The sequence below is a fragment of the Ornithodoros turicata genome, chromosome 6 (genome assembly GCF_037126465.1).
Source record: "Ornithodoros turicata isolate Travis chromosome 6, ASM3712646v1, whole genome shotgun sequence".
Taxonomy (NCBI): Eukaryota; Metazoa; Arthropoda; class Arachnida; order Ixodida; family Argasidae; genus Ornithodoros; species Ornithodoros turicata.
Genome location: NC_088206.1, coordinates 636486 through 656635, shown reverse-complemented (window position 1 = coordinate 656635; position 20150 = coordinate 636486). Strand labels below are relative to the sequence as shown.

Below are 20150 nucleotides of genomic sequence, written 5' to 3'. Positions count from 1 at the left end.
ACGCCATCTTTGTTTCACTGCTCACTGTAACGGAGAACACGCAACATAAGATGTGCCCTCATCCAAATTCCGAGTTCCTGAACATGCTACTACGCGGCGCTAGTCGTCCGTGCCGGAAAGCTCTAGAAGCGTCACGTGGTGTGTTAGGGGAAATCATTCTCCATCTTTTCCTGTTGAGGCTAACGTCTCTCACGCGTTCGACATGACTATGAGAACTTGGCTAATAGTATGGTGCGTTATCACCCTGGAAGACGTCGTCGGTAAGCTGTGTTAGCGATAACGACCCATTTAAGAGTTCTCCACTCATGCTCCATGTTCTCCACTCAGGCTCTCTCCAGCCTCTTTCAGCAGGGTTTCCACCAAATTTATCCCTTGGTGACGACACAACTGCAACATGCATGGTCAAACGAACGGTAGAGAAACCCTATCGCATATTTTGGGAGAAAAACGAGCAAGAAATATCGTCTGGAGGAAGAATAGACGTGTCCAAGACGTCCGAAACGAGAACTATCCTGACTATCGAAGGCATTGAACCGGAAGACATCGGAAACTATTCTTGCGTTACGCTTACCTCAGATGGGAGACGATATGACGTCACCGTTTCACTCACAGTTACAGGTAACATATTCTCGATTAATACATCTTGAAGTAGTTTACAGAATCCACTTGTGCGTGACTTCTGCTGTCGCTGAATGAGACCTCTCCTGAGAGATTTTCAAAGAGCTCTTATACAGGGAGTTTAATTCTTTACATAATTTTTATTATAAAACTATTAGAGCTACCTAGACGTAGTTTTCAGAGATGGGTTATGTGCCCATGTTGACATCCTTTGGGAAAGCGTATCTAACAACTGGACGACTAGTTAGCTATAATTAATTGCCTTATTAATTTGATGTTGCCGTGGAAATGCGAGATAGCAGAATTGGAGCCAGTCATTATTTAAACGCACACACTTTTATAAAAATCCTGTAACGAGCTCGTACTTCGAGATATTGATAGCTGAATTTTACTATACAAATGAGCTGAAACCAAAACTATGCACTTCTCGAGCGCAAAAGCAGCGGCGTGCGTTCGTGTCGGAGTGCCAGATGATCGGGCTGTCTGCAGTAGGCTCTAATTCCATGACCAAATAGAGCCTAGATTGAGCCGGAGTTCATGTCGTTCCCGCGCTCGAGAAATGCATGGTTCTGGTTTCGGCACATTTGCATATCAAAATTTGGCGATTTTTCTGAAAGTACGTGCTCGTTTCAGGATTTTTAAGAGAGAGGGCGGACTCGAATAATGAAACTGTGAATCCGTGTAAAAAAAGAAAACTAATAGAAAAATAAATAAATAGTAAAAAATGCTGGCTACGTGAGCGTTAGAATTGCCCACGGTTGCCTCGAACCAGGCGTCGCTCTGACCGAATTTTGACAGCAAATAGAATTTTTGTTAGAGCGACATCTCACGTGTGTGCTGTCTTCCAAGGCATTTATACAGAGCAAGAACACACACACACATAGAGATACGATGATGAGATGGGGCTGATGCCGGTCAGCAGGCTGGTAGCTGCCCCAGTGCCACTTGTACGTAATGAGAGATGATGAGGATTCCGGTAATCAAAGCAGGGTGGAGAGGCCTGTTGATGACAGGAAATCCCAAAGGTGACGGAGATATTGGTGCGTATGAGCGGTACTGGACCATGGGCCCAGCACCTTGCCTATGGTAAATGGACGGAGATCGATTGCATGCAGTCCGTGCTGCATGATCTCACGCTCCCGCTGGTAGTCCGGCCAGAGCAACAAGATCATAAAGGGACTATCGTATTCTGGATCGTGGAGACGAAACCGTTACCAGAAGGCGTGGCATCGTTCGACAGACTATTTGGCAAATTTTCTTGCCTGAAAAGCGTTTACGCATTAAACGAAGATGTTGTAAAGGTTAGCGTAGCCTCTGTGACCGCGAAGCGCCCAGCAACAACGACATCTATGTGACGTAAGCCGGACCGACGAATCAGAGGGAAGCGCACGCTTGAGTGGCCTTGCCGACGATTGTCGTAGAGACCATCAATACGAATTGCTTATCTCTTCGAAAACTCGCCGAGGTTTGCGTACCACTCAGATTGTTACGTGTCGAGGAATACAGGAACTCGCTGTTTATGTTCCTAGCTGAAGTCGTCAGGGGTGACCGAAAATTAACGATTCACCGGCCGAGGGCATGCAGGAACACAAAACGAGTATGGGAGGCAGCAATAAGCAGCAGGTTTCCTGAAGTGAAGGAAATACGGCATGTCTCGCAATCCTGTTTCTCACATTTTGCCGACGACACCTATTTCGTGACGGACATTTTGGTGCTCCTTTGCACGTAGCACCAGAAAGAATGCGGCAAAAGCCTCATGCTGTCCCCACTTTTGTTGCCGCAAACAAGAGGAAGACCTCGACATGCCGTGTGATGAGGTAAGTGTTTTCTTTCGTTTCATCCAGAATGGTACGCAGCAAAAGAAAATAGAGTGTAATCGTGTGCGGTTGTCTGCATGCCCGTTTCCAACCGAAATTATGCGCCATTCGTGGCTGTCGTCACAACTGTACAGCAGAGAACCGGCGAGAAAACCAAAACGGGGCTGTATATAGTCATATTTTCTTGTGATAGTCCTCGTAACATTTTCCGTTCGTAAGCACGTTCATGACTCCTTTAAAACACGTTACAAGGAAACAACACGTCCTTGCAACTTTCATTCTTTGTAGGCCATTCAAGGTAGCCCGTAAAAAACTAGTCACATGACTCATGTAAACTTTCTCATTTGTGTACTCTTCCGGAAGCTGGGTAAAAGACTATTGTATGCACCTCTTCAATAGTGGATTTCTGTTACAGGTTCAGTCAAGCAGCATGAAATCTGCCCAGAGTGGTGTGTACAATGGAAATCTTCTATATGCATGGGAACGCTATCACTAAAAAGAAAAGATACCTCATGACTTGCATGATACATACATGCAAGCTCCTGAGTTACCAAAAATGTTTACCTTGTGCAGCCTGCTGATAGGTGACACAATGCTTACATCAATACCCAAAACCCACTGTCGCACACGATCTGCGCCGTCCGCACCTCACGTTCGTGATCCAGGTTTTCATTCCACGCAGTCTAGTGAGAGCTTTGCACAATACCCACTGAAGTTTCAAATTAAAAGAAAACATTGGTCCAGGATGTCTACTTGAAATATATTCACATTAATGCAAATGGTATTTCAGCGTTTGTTTTCTTCGTTCGGGCCGCTGCCATCACCGCCGTCTTGCCAGCCCGGAACCGGCAGTGTGAGTAGAGAGAAGACGAAGAAGTGAAAGGAAGCCACTGCGCATGTGCCAACCCTCCGCGAAGTGTGGAATCATGTTCGCGAACGCGGGACAAGTGTCTGCGTTGTCGATTTGCTTTGTCCGCACCTGAGGACAATCGCAATCACTGCCGAATCACGATTGCGCGCGATGTGGATCCTGCGTCAGTGCGTTTTGGGTAAGAAGCAGGAGGACTGGCATCGACAAGGTAGTATTAGTGCACGTCCTATTCCACAGCACATGACACCAAAAACTACACCAGAAGGCTGCACGTACGCAACATTTATCATCACCGAGCAGCGCAAATGTCCCCGGAAATATTCCAACCGATGCGGGCCCAACGAAGCTTCCGCATAAGCGACCTCTAAAGACGATGACGACATATCAATTGAAGACTTGAAGCAACAATTCCTTGACTCATCGGAAACAGTGGATTACGAGCACGTTCATGATGATTCCATGGAGGAGCATGATGGGGACGAGACCCCATTCACCATGGTATGTTACAAGGAAAACAGAAAGTGTGGCATACCGGTGCTGTTCCGTCCGGAGTCCGCTGATAAGTCGCTTTGGTCGGTGAACCCCACCAAAGTAGCCCAGGAGATAGTTTCAAAGACACAAGAAAATGACCTATCTCATCGTATCCACAAAGATAGCAGTGTAGCGGTGACTGTGCCATCCCTCGGAGCTGCTACTAACCTGTTATCGTTGCGTTCCCTGTCCGGGATTTCAGTGCAGCCGGTCATTCCACAGTCATACGCTAAGAATCAAGATCAAGAATCCCAAATAAAAGGAGTGCCGCTGTTCTACGAAGAGTCCGCGCTTCTAGAGTACTTACAAGACTACGGTGTGGTCTCTGTCAAGCGTCAGAAGTCATTTTGTCCATCAGAGGACGGAACGGTCCGCCATGAGTTATTAGTGAGTTTTAGTATACCGTGGATAAGGTCATCGTGCCTATCGGAACCAATCGCAGTCGTGCGTGACTCAGAATATTATCCACTGATTGGTTCCGGTTGATACGGTTCAACGCAAGCCATCTTATCAACGGTCTGTACTGTCATGTGTGCTGCTAACGTTCCGCGCAGACGTCCCTCTTCCCTCGTCTGTAAACCTAGGATTCGAATGCTTCCCCGTACAAGAATATATCGAGTGTCCACCGCGGTGTTGCAAGTGCCAACGCTTTGGACATTGTTGAGTAAGAAGACCTAGCTTCCTTTTACCTTTACCACAAAAACCTTTAATCCAAGCTGTAATTCGCAGTAATCTGAGAAGGCGCTCGTAGTGCGTAACCTGGAGCAGGGGTTCGGGACTAGGCGAGGGCACCGGTGCTGTCGGACAGGCAGTCAGGTGAGCATTGCTTCCGTTGTCGGTTTTTGGAGTCACGGCCCTAGGTGGCCAGTTCGGTTCCGGAAGCGACAACCATGACGGACCTGACCACCAGGCTAACTTCTGCTGGGCAAACGAGGCTGGTGCTCCGCGCGTGATTAGGTCTGCCGGATTATCGTGACTTCGGCAGTGTTGCCAGGTAGACGTCTCTGTCAACCGACGTATTTCCGACGAGCGGTTCCTGACGAAGGTCTCTTGCCGGTCGTTGCCACCAGTGATCCACTGTAATGCAATGGCGGAGTCCGTCCAAAACCAAGCCACGTAGCTGGAAAACTCTGGAATCTGCCTGACGTAGTCCCAGAGCCTGGCAGCGAGTAAACAAGCAAGCAACTCCAGTCGAGGCAACGACACAGGCTTGACGGGAGTGACGCGGCATTTGCTCATCAGGAGACGTACGGAGTACTGGCCATTGGAAAGCGCATATCGAACATACACGACCGTACCGTATGCCTGTGGACTTGCGTCGCAGAACATGAGCAACTCGACGTTCGCTCCTTCTTCACTCTGAACTGGAACGACGCAACGTGGTACCCTGACTGACGAGAGAAAGCCTAGTTCCGATGTCCACGCTGTCCATTGATCTTTTGTTTCTCTCTCTAGCGGGTCATCCCAGCCCTTGTGCAGCTTCCATAGGTTCTGGAAGAGCAGTTTTGCCCCTAAGACGAATGGGGCGATAAGTCCCAGAGGATCATAGAATCGTGCGAAGGCCTGTAGCACTGTCCGTTTCGTAAGCAACTGCGTCGCAACGTACGAGGACACATTCTGAGTGCTTACGACGACGCTGTCAGCGTCGCGATCCCACACTAGACCGAGAACCTTGCAAGAAGTCGTGCGCCCGGTGACGTTGTCGATCGAGACCCCGTCTGCGTAAAACCGTTCGTTGAGAACAGATGAGCTGGAGCACCACTTCCTGAGCCCCATGCTGGCGTCTGCAAGGATTGGACTCGCCGTTCTGTAGATGTCCAGTGCTTCGGCCTGAGAGTGAGCCCCGATGACTAAGTCGTCCACGTAAAAAGATTTCTGCAGCCGAGCCGCGATGTTTGGGTATGTTTTCTTCCAATCCTCTAGATGGTGCTGCAACGTAGCCGCAAGCAAGAATGGGCTAGAAGATGCCCCGAAAGGCACTCTCGTCATTCGCCACTCGCAGATGCTAGGAGTAGGCAGTCCCTCCGTGGGTAGCTGGTTTTCGGCACCAAATTATGCTTATATTATTTCGGCTGGTGGTGTTGGGCACCAAATTATGTTGAGTAAGAAGAACTAGCATCCGTTCTGGTTGAGAGACAGACATCGAATGCCTCGTTTATTACTCAGCGCGAGCTCGGTTCGTCCCCCCAGTCTTCCTCCTCGTCTAATCAACCGATCTTCAACATCCTCCCCCGCGGCGTCCGTTGCGTCTGCCTCCAAGGGGTACGGTCGTTGTAACGGGCGTCGGATCCGCTGTCCACTGGGACGGAGGACACAAAAGGAGGACCAGGTCCTGTCGCTGCAGGTAAGCGGTGAAACCAGACAAAGCGCAGAAGATCCCGCTCTTCCGTCCTGATGCAGATGTCGGCGGTGAGGACTATTGAGCCGCATCTGAACTGCAAGAGAAGCTGCAACAACTTTGCCCCGAGCTTCACTCCGTCCAGCACATCGTTGAGCGAAGGACTCCCCAGCTCATGAGAAGACGCATCGAATACGACCCGAACTTTCGTGGTGACGGCTTCTCGACGTACGACTGCGTGATGTGAAAGATAGTATACCATTTTCGAATCGTTCGCTGGCACTTCCTCTGCATGGCCTTCTTTCGGGTACTCCCTGATGGCGCTGTCGTACTCCAGAAGTACTTCGGGTTGGGTCAGGAAGCGTTGTAGCTGACGCTTTAGCCGCCGCGTTTCGGCAACTGTCCGATTCGTGCTTGGCAAGTGGCCTTGAGACTTTAGCATGATGGGCACGACATAACGCCCTTTGTCCTTGTAGACAGCGTCATGGAACCGCACCACCGCCATTGGCTTGTCGATGGGCTGTTCCCCAGGGTCTGAAACGGCAATTGCGTCGAGCCTCGTCGACATTTCTGAAGGGTCTCCAGCCGGGTGTGGGGGATCACCGGAGAAGACTGGCACCTGCAACTCCGGAAGTGCAACGCGCATCGTCGAGGGTCGTGGGACCTTCCCAGGCGCAGGATTCTCGTGAACAGTAGGAGCGGTAGGAGCCGCGCAACTCGTAACGTATTCGGTGCGATCCCCTGGCGGGCCTTGAAGCGAAACGGTGGCTGCGGCTTGCACCAGAGTGGCGTTGGAACGGAAGCGCGTTTGAAGTCGAATCCTGCTGATGCAGCTAAGAACCCTTTCGTGGTAATCCAAGGCGGTACTGACCTCCTCTTCGTAACTGTCGTAGTCGACGAGGTCCGCAATCTTTTCGTTTAAGCCTGCAAGCGTCGCGTCTTTGTTCAAAAGGTCATCGAGGGCCACCTGCAACTCTTCGGTAGACTGTATCTCTTGTTTCAGGAGTTCGGTTGCAGATGACAGCCGTCGAGTCGTTGCGCCGCGGACTACAGACCGATTCTTACGCAGCTTGTCCATCCCAGTTGCCGAGGCCAGTTTTACTCCCGGGTTTCGGCACCAAATTATGTTGAGTAAGAAGAACTAGCCTCCGTTCTGGTTGAGAGACAGACATCGAATGCCTCGTTTATTATTCAGCGCGAGCTCGGTTCGTCCCCCCAGTCTTCCTCCTCGTCTAATCAACCGATCTTCAACAGACGTATAGCGAAGAATTGCAGAGGTAACTTGCGCTGCAGGATATGCTCGGGGCTTTATTCGTATCGGGAGTGCACAGCTAGGAGGGATCCAAAGTGCGCAAATTGCGGTGGGTCCCACGCGGCATCATTTGCACATTGTTCGGTGAAGAGGACCGCTGCAGGCAACCGAAGGCATCAAGTACTGGAGGGCAAACCACCGAGTCGTCACGCTCCTCCCTTCAACGAGGACATGGTTCGACCGCCACCAGCCCTGGCTGCTGTGTCGACACCATCTACTTCCGCCGCGATTGTCGCAGGAGAACAACAAACGCGTAAGAATATAAGGAATCGGCCAACGTATGCTCATGCCGCAAAAACCGGCAGAGAAACGCGAAATGAACCTAGATCCTCAGAAAAGACCGGAATTTCGGCCGCAGCTGGACTTCCCACGACACCTGCAACGCCATCGCGTCCTATACCTAGCCCAAGGAACACGGCTAACCTGAACCAGTCCCGTAGGCCTTACTCAGAGACTTCAGCTCCTGTGGCACTTCCGCAAAGCCATGACTCGCAGGGAAATTTCCTGCACCTCTTATGCAACATGTTCTTCATTGCTCTCCGTGCTATCATCGCAGCGTCTCCAGCTTCTCGGGGACTTCCTGAGGTACGTGCGTTTCTGGCCATGGAGTCTGTATTGAAGAGCTCTGCCGTCTTCGGGAACTCGGCGTACCACCATAGTTAAGCTGTACAGATCCACTACGATTGTGCAGTGGAACGCTAGGGGCCTGTGCAACAAGATGAGTGACCTTCGCGACTAACTGTACAAGTACCAGTTTCCAGTTCTAGTAATCAGTGAAGCAAGGGTACCGACAACTTTTCGTGTTTCACGCTAAGTTACATACAATTCCCATCGGCCTGCAGGCCTGAGCGGCGCCATGCTCTGTGTGAGGCAAGGTCATCCTGTGACACTCCTCCGGAATTCCCAAACGGACACTTGTGAGTTTGTGCAGTGCAAGGTGCGGTTCAGCAGCACTATGACAGTGACTATTGTCAGCGTTTACTTACCTCCAGCCACCGCAATTCCCGAGAGCATGCTGCGAGATATATTCTCCGGACTTTCTGCACCTTTCATAGTGTGCGGTGACTTCAATGCACGTAACGTTAGCGCCAGAACTGGCAACAGGGACAGAATGCTGTCTAACATCATCGAAGATCTAGAGCTGTGCATACTCAACGACTGGTCACCAACTTTCATTCGTAATTCCTCAAGCTCATGCCTCGATCTGACGATTTGCTCTCCAGACAGTCTGAATTATCTTACATAGTCTGTGCACGTGGAGACGAAAGGGAGTGACCATCTTCCCATACTAATATCGCACTCTGGAATAGGGAGTAGCGCTCAGAGGCCGAGAAAGTGTATTTCTCTTACGAACTGGAAGGAGTATAGATAGCTAATTAAGGATATACATGCATCAGCGTCCAGTGCTGAGAACTTTGCTCAGTCCGTCCGCAGCTGCTATGACCAATCCACAACGAGGGCTGCCGTTCCCCAGGCCCATCGTACAGTGAATCCAGAGTTTCAACGTCTTCGCGCGCTCAGAAAACGAGCCGAAAGAAAGGCACGACGCTCAGGCCTTGAGGATATACTGGATGCTCGCAGAACACATGCTGTCGCAAGACGACACCTGATCCGATTAGATCGCAGTGCATTATGATCAGATCGCGGTGGCGGAACTTCTGCGACGCTCTCACGCCGGTTACACCTACCACTAGTATATGGAAAGCCAGCACATAGAGCTCCGTTCAAGATATTGACCATGAATCGCGGTGCATCGGAAATGGAGGTGGCTGACGAGTTTTGCCAGTACATAATGCGGCTTTCTGGAGGGTCTCTTCAGCCGCATCATGAAACCATCCTTCCTGAACTACAACGAGCTCATGAAGCCACGATATATATTCTACTAGCTCCGTGCTCGATCGGGAATTCAGCATGGTGGAATTACGATGGCCCCGCCCTGGCGCCTTCTTGGTTCTCGCCATGGAAGACGGCTGCAGCAATCTGTTTGGTCGCTATCTTTGTTTCATTGCTCAATTGCTCACTGTACGGAGAATGCGCAGCATAAAATGTGACCTCATCTGAATTCCGAGTTCATGAACATGCTACTACGCGGCGCTAGTCGTCCGTGCCGGAAACCTTTAGAAGCGTCACGTGGTGGGGTTGTGAAAATCCTTCTCCATCTTTTCCTGTTGAGGCCAACGTCTTTCACGCGTTGGACATGACTACGAGGACCTGGCTAATAGTGTGGTGCGTTGTCGCCCTGGAAGACTCTGTGGTCGGTAAGCCATGTTAGCGATAACGACCCACATGAAGAGCTCTCCCACTCAGTTCTTCACGTTCTCCACTCAGGCTCTCTCCAGCCTCTTTCAACAGGATTTCCACCAGATTTATCTCTTGGTGACGACACAGCTGCAACATGCGTGGTCAAACGAACGGTAGGGAAACTCTATCGCATATTTTGGGAGAAAAATGCTCAAGAAATATCGTCTGGAGGAAGAATAGGCGTGTCCAAGACGTCCGAAACGAGGACCATCTTGACTATCGAAGGCATTGAACCGGAAGACATCGGAAACTATTCTTGCGTTACGCTGACCTCAGATGGAAGACGATATGACGTCACCGTTTCACTCACAGTTACAGGTAACATATTCTCGATTACAGTTTGACAGAGTCCACTCGCTCGTGACCTTTGCTGGCCCTGAATGTCCCTTCTTATAACGAACGTTCACGGAGCCCTTATATACATGTTTTTTAAGCCTGTACATAATTTTATGAGAGCTACCTAGATGTAGTTTTCTGATGTGGGATCGCGGCCATGCGCAGCGTTCCGCAGGAAAGCGTCTGTAACTACTGAATGGCTAATTACCTAGTTCATTAATTAAAGGACCACTGAGGTGATCCCCAAACTTTTTTCTTTTTCGTTTCTCGGTGCAGAGTGTTCTCAAACGAATAAAATGAGTTCCTGGGAAACAACGATGAGCGCAGAGGACGGGAGAGCGAGCGGGAGGGCTCTGTTCCGCCCACCTTTGCAAAATCCTTCTCCTCGTGAAAAGACCGCATCGCAGAACGAGAGGACGTCCTGACATATGCTACTCCCCTCACGTGACGTACAGCGGCACAGCTCAAGCATGTATAAGCGGCGCGTGAGCTGCGACGAAAAAAACAAGGAAACATACACGCGAATTCAACCTCCCCTTGTTATTTTTCCAACCAAACAAGGCATGGAGCATTCAATACGTCACGCGACAATCGTGTCGGCTGTTTGCGGCTGTTTTCTCCGACTCTTTTTCTGTAAATTCGATTGCACAGCAATAAGGCACCGCAGAACGAAAATATTTTGCATAGTGACTCCTGGTTGACAGCTTGACAGACGAGGCACGATTTTGAGCGACGTTAAATGTCACCTCATTGCTCCGTTAACTTATTCGTTAGATGCTTTCAGAGAAATGCGAGATAGCAGAATTGGAGCCCGTCATTATTTAAATGCGCTCTCTTTCTTAAATATCCTGAAACGATCACGTGCTTTCAGATAGAACTAGCTCAGCTTATCTGATAAGCAAATGAGCCGAAACCACGCACAGACGTTCGCTTCGGAGAGCTACATGTTTTCTAGCGATGGAACTGACTGGCACTGGTCTGATGGCCAGATATACCACGCTGTATTACGCGAGCAGCATCAAGTTCTTTATAAATGTCTATCAGGAATGGCGGAAATAAAGTATTACGTTCACGCTTGTCGTTCACGCCCAGTAAGCGTTTAACAACAGTGCAAACAATATCCAACAACATTACGTTTCTGAAAGAATAACGTGAACGTGTGCGCCCCAGTAATTTCCCCAGAATTCGACATCTCTGCGTGTCTTGCCACTTCACCTATTCCCATTTCGCCTAATGCTTCTGATCAAATTATCTCTCAAACCCTCAACATGTTTCCTCCCCCGGAACTGCACGTGGTCCAATTTCACCTAATGTATGCAGTCCCATGTCGCCTACATGAACCGTATACGTGTCGCGTGAAGAAAGAAGGCGGTTCTTCTTTTGCGTGAAGCCTGTGCTCCATCATTAGTCACGGACGATAGCATTTTAAGCCAAATGCCTATTTTTCTTCTTTCTATATTTCCTCATTCAAAGTTTTCATTCGCGAAGCACCAAGAAGAAGCTGAACACATTTTTAAAGGGTAAGGAGCATAGTTCAACGCCAGTGTTCAGTTAAGATGTATCAGATGTCCGACATCATCTACGTATGAGATGAGCCTTTGTTCGCCACTTTAACTTGTTTCCCTCCTCCACACTTTGTCAAAAACAGAATTTCTTGCTCACTCATTGATGTCTACGAGCAAATACAACCGAAGATGAACAGCTTGGTCGCATCGATGGGCGCTCAACTGCCCAGTCGAAAGGAAGAGTCGAAGATGCGACTTGAAATATCTAGGAGGGGCAGCCACCAACGTCCAGTTTAAGGCAACTTTATTCTCCCGTGGTCTCAGAAAAACCTTCGCCGAGTTGTGCGAAAGGGCAAACACAGCTTGGCGCCACTGGGAAGACAAGTGATATTTCCACATTTTCATTTCAAGTGCTGAGTCGGAAATTGTTTCAGAAGGCTTAGTGGAAAAAGACAGTAAGTCCTCATGCGCTGTTCAAAGAAGACTGTCGAGTCACAGGCGCCGCGGGTCTGGGACTGATGCGTCACTCGGTCCTTCTGAAGAGCCTGCTTTTTTCGCTTGGTTACAACTGTGTACAGACCGCACACAGGGGCGGAGCCATTCCCTGCTGACGTCAATCAGTGATAGTATTGCTCACTTTTGTTGGCAGTCCCATTTCGCTAAACGGCAGCATCTCGGCCTCGTAAGCCTAAAAATCCCATTAGGCGAAATGGGACGTAACCGCTCTGAGGGCTACTGAGCTTCCAATGGGGAGGGAGTTTGTGTTCATGGACTTCTTTTGTGTTTGTGTGTGTGTGTGTGTGTGTGTGTGCATTAGTACCCGAGCTGTAGGCATGCTTGGAAATTTCACGGAGGTGGTGCAAAAAAATCCTGGGGATGCCCCCTAGGGGGAGGGGGAAATCCCTTCTTCTTGGGTTCCCGCCATGAAAGACGGATTTGAGCCTTGGTGGGAGCGCGAATCCGATGGCGCTTCGGTCGCTGTGGCTGCAGCAGTCAGTTTGGACGCCATCTTGGTTTCACTGCTCACTGTAACAGAAAACACGCAACATAAAATGTGCCCTCATCCAAATTCTGGGTTCCTGAACATGCTACGACGTGGCGCTAGTCGTCCGTGCCGGAAAGCTTTAGAAGCATCACGTGGTGTGGTAGTGAAAATCATTCTCCATCTTTTCCTGTTGAGGCTAACGTCTCTCACGCGTTCGACATGACCAGGAGGACATGGTTAATAGTGTGGTGCGTTGTCGCCCTGCAAGACATTGTTGTCGGTAAGCCGTGTTAGCGATAACGACCCATTTAAGAGTACTCCACTAAGTTTTGCATGTTCTCCACTCAGGCTCTCTTCAGCCTCTTTCAACAGGATTTCCACCAAATTTATCTCTCGGTGACGACGCATCTGCAACATGCATGGTCAAACGAACGGTAGAGAAGCCATATCGCATATTTTGGGAGAAAAATGAGCAAGAAATATCGTCTGGAGGAAGAATAGGCGTGTCCAAGACGTCCGAAAAGAGCACCACCTTGACTATCGAAGGCATTGAAGCGGAAGACATCGGCAATTATTCTTGCGTTACGCTTACCTCAGATGGAAGACGATATGACGTCACCGTTTCACTTACAGTTACAGGTAACATATTCTCGATGAATACATCTTAACATAGTTTACAATATGATAGAACCCACTTTTCGCGGGACTTTTGCTGTCACTGAATGTGCCTTCTTCTAACGGACTTTCATAAGCTCTTATATATTAGGGAGCTTTTTTTTTTCTGTTTATCCTTTAGATAATTTTTATGATAAAACTACGAGAGCTACCTAGATGCAGTTTTCAGAGGTGGGTTATGCGCCCATACAGGCATTCCGTCGGAAAGCGTTTGTAACTACTGAACGACTAATTACCTAAAACTCATTAATTAGATGTTTGCGGGGTAATGCGATATTGCAAAATTGGAGCCAGTCATTATATATATCTGCCCTCTCTCTTAAATATCCTCAAGTGAGCACTTACTGTGAGATACAAATAGCTGAGCTTTGCTGAGGAAATGAACCGAAATCACGCATAGACTTTCGCTTCGGAGAGCATGTCTTATAGGGATGGAACTGATTGGAGTAGGCGCTGATCTGATGGCCAGATAGACCGTTTGCTGGACCAGATAAGCCGGAGGTTATGTCGTTTCTGCGTTCACTTGCCCTTCCTCAACAGCTTGGGCCTCCGGTCAATCTTGCGCATCATCTTCAAGCTCTCATCACTTTCTTAGCAGCACCAGGGCTCCTGCGTGAACTCTGAACATTCATCATCATTCACCATCTTCTCCCCCTCAAGCAATGGTAATAATAATTAATAACTGGGTGTTTACGTCGCGAGACAACTGAGATCATGAGCGACGCCACAGCGGTCGGTCTGTGGATTGCTTTTGCCCACCTGAGGGTTCTTTAACGTGCGATGAAAGCTCATCACACGGCACCCCGTATTTAACGTCCCTCGCGGAAGACGGCGTGTCTAAGCAACTTGTACCCTGCCACCAAGTTGCTGGCGTCCTCGGCCGGGTTCGAACCCGCGATCTCGGGATCAGAAGGCGAACACGCTACCGACTGAGCCACCGAGGCCGGTCTCAAGCAATGGGATAGGGTGCATCCCACTACATCATCATCATCACTTATTTGTTGCGTTCGAGAAATGCGTAGTTCTGTTTTCGGCACATTCCCATATCAAAATTCGGCGATTTTATTCTCAAAGTACGTGCTCATTTCAGAATCCTGAAGAAAGATGGCAGATTCACACCATGATTATTTCCAATTCTGCTGTCTCGCATGTTCCCGAAAGCATGTAATTAAAGTGTTAATGAATTTTAGGTAACTACTGGTGCAGTAGCTACATGCGTTTTTCCACAGGATATCTTCCCTGTCGCACAACTCGCGTATACAAAAAGACATCAGTGCTGCTCTCATAGCTTTACAAAATGTTGAAAGGATCAAACGAAAGACGCTGTATATTTATAGACAGCAAACTTTTTTGGTGTAAACGGCATGTCCCATGGTGCACACCTTTTTGGTGTTGCCTTTACACCCGAATGAAGGGTGTTTTCTAAAACACCCTTTAATTAGGTGTATTCCTAATAAAACGCTTATAAATGGCGTTTAAAAACAAACACCCTTAAAAGGGGAGTACTCTATTGAAAACACCTTACAGGATGGAGTTGTTTTCTGGCAAATACTCCCTCTCAAATAACTAGTGTAACACAAGCTTCCGCGGCAGCATGCCCAGACATACAGTTCGACGTTCTTGCTTCTATGGCAAGCACCACCCTGAACACTGCAAACTTCCAGCCGTTAGCTTGGTAACACTGTGGGAACAACGTGAGTGCAAAAGTTTGAAGGGACCTCGATAGCCTATATTTCGAGCCCTTTTACCAGTCTATATTGGCGTATCGGATGGATCATATACTGAAATACAATTTGTTGGGGCACGTTCGTTAAGAGTAGCGTGGCGGAAGACGTTTGCAACGGTGACGGAAATGCGTTTTTGAAATTAACTCGTACGCCTGCAACGAGTCAAAGACACCAGTTAAATTCCTAACATCCTTCCCTGTCAAATATTGTGTTTTTAACTCACGTTATCGTCTATAATGTGATTACTTGCTGAGAGGAGCTGTGAAACCAGCATAATTTTTCGTTCACGAATTAAAAAGCCATTTTTAACACCATATTCCCCGGTTCAAATTAGGTGTTAAAAAGGTGTATTAGACGGGAACATCTCTTTCAACACCTCACTTTACACCCTTAGTGATCGACATTGGATAAAATGTGGTGTATGTGATATTACACCTTTAGTAATGCTCTTGCACGCTTTGCTTCAGTCTGCGGGAGAGAAAAGGGTGTCTTTATAAGAATATATACACCTATTTTGAGCGAATAAAGGTGTGAAATGATTTACTGTGTAGGAGCAGCAACAAGTTGTTTATAAATGTCAGTTAGGAATGGCGGAAATATTACGTTTATTATTACTATTACGTATTAATACTACTACTATTACGTATTACGTATATTACCAAGCTTCCAAGGGGAGGGGGTATACGTATATGGATTTCTTTTTTTTTTTTTTTGTATATGCATTGGTAGCCGAGCTGTATTGGGCAGTCTTGGAAATTTCAGGGGGACGTTGCATACAAATACCTGGGGCGTGCAACCGGGGAGGGGGTGTAGGGAAATCCCTGGCGCGCCGTCTTCTTGGGTTCTCGCCATGAAAACGGTTTTAATCCTTGATGGGAGCGCGAATCCGATGGCGCTTCGGTCGCTGTGGCTGCAGCAGTCAGTTTGGACGTCATCTTTGTTTCACTGCTCACTGTAACGGATTACACTCAACATAAAATGTGCCCTCATCCGAATCCACGGTTCCTGAACATGCTACTACGCGGCGCTAGTCGTCCGTGCCGGAAAGCTTTAGAAGCGTCACGTGGTGTGTTAGTGAAAATCATTCTCCATTTTTTCGCGTAGAGACTAACGTCTCTCTCGCGTTCGACATGACTCCGAGGACTTGGCTAATAATGTGGTGCGTTGTCGCCCTGGAAGACGTCGTCGTCGGTAAGCTGTGCTAGCGATAACTACCCACCATGAAGAGTTCTCCACTCATGCTCCATGTTCTCCACTCAGGCTCTCTCCAGCCTCTTTCAATAGGATTTCCACCAAATTTATCTCTTGGTGACGACGCATCTGCAACATGCATGGTTAAGCGAACGGTCCAGAAGCCATATCGCATATTTTGGGAGAAAAATGATAAAGAAATATCGTCTGGAGGAAGAATAGGAGTCTCCAAGACGTCGTCGGAAAAGAGCACCACCTTGACTATCGAAGGCATTGAACCGCAAGACATCGGAAACTATTCTTGCGTTACGCTTACCTCAGATGGAAGACGATATGACGTCACCGTTTCACTCACAGTTACAGGTAACATATTCTCGATGAATACATCTTAAGTTAGTTTACAGTACAACAAAATCCTTTTGCGCGTGACTAGTACGTGTAACTCTACTGAACGACTAATTACCTAAAATTCCTTAATTAACTTTTTGGGGAAATACGAGATAGCATAAGAGCCAGTCATTATTTGTATCTGCCCTCTTTCTTAAATAACGTGAAACGAGCACGTACTTTGGTATATAAATAGCTGAGTTGTGCTAAGCAAATCAGCGGAAACCGAAACCACTCACAGGCGTTCGCTTCGGAGAGCTACATGTTTTCTAGCGATAGAACCGAATGGGATAGGCGCTTATCTGATTGCCAGATAGAACATTTTCCGGCCCAGATAAGCCGGAGGTCATGTCGTTTCTGCGCTCGAGAAGTGCGTAGCTCTGGCTTTGGGTACATTTGCAAAAAAAAATTTGGCGATTTTTTTCTCAAAGTACGTGCTCGTTCCGGGATTCTTAAGAAAGTGGGCGGATTTAAATCATGGTTACTTCTAATTGTGCTGTCTGGCATTTTCTCGAAAACATCTAAGGAAAAAGTTAATAAATTTTAGGTAACCTGTCGTCCAGTAGTTACTTGGGCTTTACCACAACATACCTGTACTGCCGCATAACCCGCCTCCAAAATGGCATCAGTGCTGCTCTAATAGCTTCAAAAGAACTGTAAAGTAAATGGGAAACCTGTAGAAACCGTATAGGAAGGGAGTTGCCTCAGGACAGAAGCCGCCTTCTGGCGGCTTCTGTCCTGAGGCAACTCCCTTCCTACATCTCTACCGGTTCGCTGGATTTCTACCCATCTATGTAGAAACCGTATGGTTTTCTGAAAGCTCGTAACTTGTACGCTTCAGATACGTGATAATTCTATTGTATATTGAAAATTTTTTCAGCAATCGAATTTTAAAGATTGCTGCGCAGAGCAAGCTACTGGACTCCAGAAGCGCCCCAACCCTGAGGCGACTCGCGCGCCACCTATTGAGAACGCAAGCAACCAGACGATACATCAGGCGAGGTCGTGCGTTTCTCCTATGTGCAGTTCACATCTCATTACGAAGGTGCACGGTTTGTGTATTCTAGAACACAAGAACACAAACCAGACATTCGTTTAAATAACTCGGATGCGAGGTTTTGCAAACAGCAGCGATACAGCGAACAGACGATACAGGGACACGGCGAGAGAGAAAGGCCAACAGATGGCGCAGATTATCTCACGGCACGGAGCGAAGCAGCTCGCATGTTACAACCGTTATCAGGTTAAACCGAACTTCTGCTGCCGAACCGAAGTTCCCCAACTAGTTCCGAACTAGTAGCCTGCCTCTAATGCGTTACGTAGTACTTTAATATCACGTGATGTCTGTCCGCCAATCCAGAGCCGACTCCAACTTTGTTCTTTGCGAACGTTGAGGGTCGCACCTTTCAGTTTCTAAAAGTCTTCAAAATTAATTAGTGCGAAAAATATGAAGAACTGAGAGGTGATGACTTGTGTGTTCTGATCGCACAGCCATGTTCTACGTGATGGATAAAACAACATTGGATCAAACAAAACACACTGTACGGTCTTTATAAATGTCAATCACGAATCGCGGACATACTACCTACACTTGTCGTTAACGCACAGTAATCGTTTAACAATAGTGCAAACAATATTCAACAGTTCCTACGTTTCTGAAAGAATCTTATGAACGTGCGCGGCAGTAATTTTCTCAGAAATCGGCCTCCGGGGAAGGGGGGTATATGCATTGGTAGCCGAGCTGTATTGCAAAAAAGAAAAAAAAACCTAGGGGAGGGGGTATAGCGAAATTCCTGGCGCGCCGTCTTCTTGGGTTCTCGACACGAAAACGGTTTTGATTGTAGCCGACAGCGAGTCAGGAAACGAAGATGTTTATTTGAAGCCGTCTGACTACCAACTGAAGAATGCCAGCACGGAGGCCGGGTGTTAAATTCCGCGGGTCGCGCGCTGCGAGGCCGGCGCGATGGCGCTGCGGCCGCTACATTGCCTCCCCCGCTAGAGGCAGCTTGGTGCTGACTGATCAGGTGACGGTCTTTGGTTTTCGCTGCGGGGCGGTGTTGCTGGGTGACATGTAGTAGGAAACTTCAGGGTGGTCGGCGACGGACCGGTTCTCTATGAAGGCTGGCTTCACACAGTCGACGGTTACTGTGTCATCCTTGCCGTGCACGCTGACGCCAATGTTCTTGCCAGCGCGGTCAAGACCGAGGTGGGGACCGCTGTAGAAGGGCGTGAGTGGTTTGCGTACGACGTCTGTACGGATGAAAACGTGGGTAGCGTCATCGAGGGCTTGGGAGACGTGAGGCTTCCGGGACGACGCTGTACGGGGCGGATGAGGTCAAAGCTGCGTCGCAACCGTTGCAGGAACTCCGGAGCCGTGACTCGGGTCGCGTCAGGACTGCTGGGGAACAAAAATTCTCCAGGCAGATGGAGGGTACGTCAGTAGAGCAGTTCTGCCGAGCTACACCCGAGGTCGGGTTTGAGGAGGGCGAGTGGAAGATGGTCTGTCCAATGAACTCTGTCTACGAACGCAGTTAGAGCAGCCTTAAGGGTGCGGTGGAGCCGCTGGACAAGGCCGTTGGACGCAGGGTGATAAGACGTCTTACGTATGCGGGACGTGCCGATGAGCTGCGTGAAGGATGAAAAGAGATTGCTCTCGAATTGGCGGCCGCGGTCTGTGGTCACTTGACTAGGAACGCCGAAACGTGCGACCCATGTAGCGAGAAAAGCTGAAGAGACAGTTTCGGCGGTGGAGTCAGGGATGGGCGTGGCCTCAGGCCACCTGGTGTACCTGTCGACGGCTGTTAAGATGAAGGCCTGTGACAGGGAGGGGGCCGACAATGTCAACGTGCACGACGTCGAAACGTGCGTCCGGGAGGTCGAACTTGCCACGAGGTGACACGGTATGGCGGTGGACTTTCGCCCGTTGGCACGGTATGCATGTGCGGACCCAAGTTGGAATGTGTCTGTGCATCGATGGCCAAACATAGCGCTCAGCAACGAGGCGTTTGGTGGCGCGTATCCCTGGGTGCGCCAGGCCGTGCAAGGCCGCAAAGACCGGTCGGCGGTACGCTTCTGGAACAAAAGGCCTCGGCTGCGCTTTCGAGGAGTCACAGCAAAGTAGGAGGTCACATCCAGGAATCGGAATGTCCGTGAACTTCATAGATGAGCTGCCCCGCTCACGCAAGTGCTGCAGCTCGTGGTTAGCGGCTTGGGCGGTGGTGAGGGCCTCGGGAGACAGTGGCGAGGCGGATACAGCTTCCACGCGGCTGAGAGCGTCGGCAGGGCCGTTCTCGGTGCCGTTGACATGCTGCACGTCGGTAGAAAACTCGACAAGAAACGATAGGTGACGTATCTCTCGAGGAGAGTAGCGTGTGCTGGCAGAGGTGAACGCGTACGTGAGGGGCTTATGATCCGTTAGGATCGTGAATGGGCGGCCCTCCAGAAAATGGCTGAAGTGACGCACGGCGATATAGGCGGCCAGCAGTTCTCTGCCGAAGGGGCTGTACTTCTCCGGAGGCTTGAGGCCTTTGGAGAAGAAAGCAACGGGTCGCCAAGC

At 49.0% G+C, this 20150-nt stretch overlaps 1 protein-coding gene and 1 long non-coding RNA gene across 6 annotated transcripts in view; one reads left to right on the top strand and one right to left on the bottom strand.

Annotated features, from left to right (window-relative positions):
• The window catches only part of LOC135398749 (cell adhesion molecule DSCAM-like), a 104467-nt gene that overhangs the window by 3274 nt on the left and 81043 nt on the right, over nt 1-20150 (top strand). Inside the window, exons 1-2 of one of the 5 annotated variants that reach the window (XM_064630161.1) lie at nt 162-260; nt 328-618. The exons of 2 other annotated variants lie outside the window; for them this stretch is intronic. In XM_064630161.1, coding sequence (XP_064486231.1) covers nt 203-260; nt 328-618 — 349 coding nt within the window. In that variant the 5' untranslated portion in view covers nt 162-202. Of the gene's footprint in view, nt 1-161; nt 261-327; nt 619-12818; nt 12895-12962; nt 13254-16131; nt 16208-16276; nt 16571-20150 lie in introns of those variants that run through there. 2 more of the 5 variants (XM_064630158.1, XM_064630156.1) reach the window with 2 other exon arrangements.
• The window catches only part of LOC135398753 (uncharacterized), a 58240-nt gene continuing 50006 nt past the window's right edge, over nt 11917-20150 (bottom strand). The window contains exon 3 of the long non-coding RNA XR_010424132.1: nt 11917-12655. This is a non-coding gene — a long non-coding RNA (uncharacterized LOC135398753). The remainder of the gene's footprint in view (nt 12656-20150) is intronic.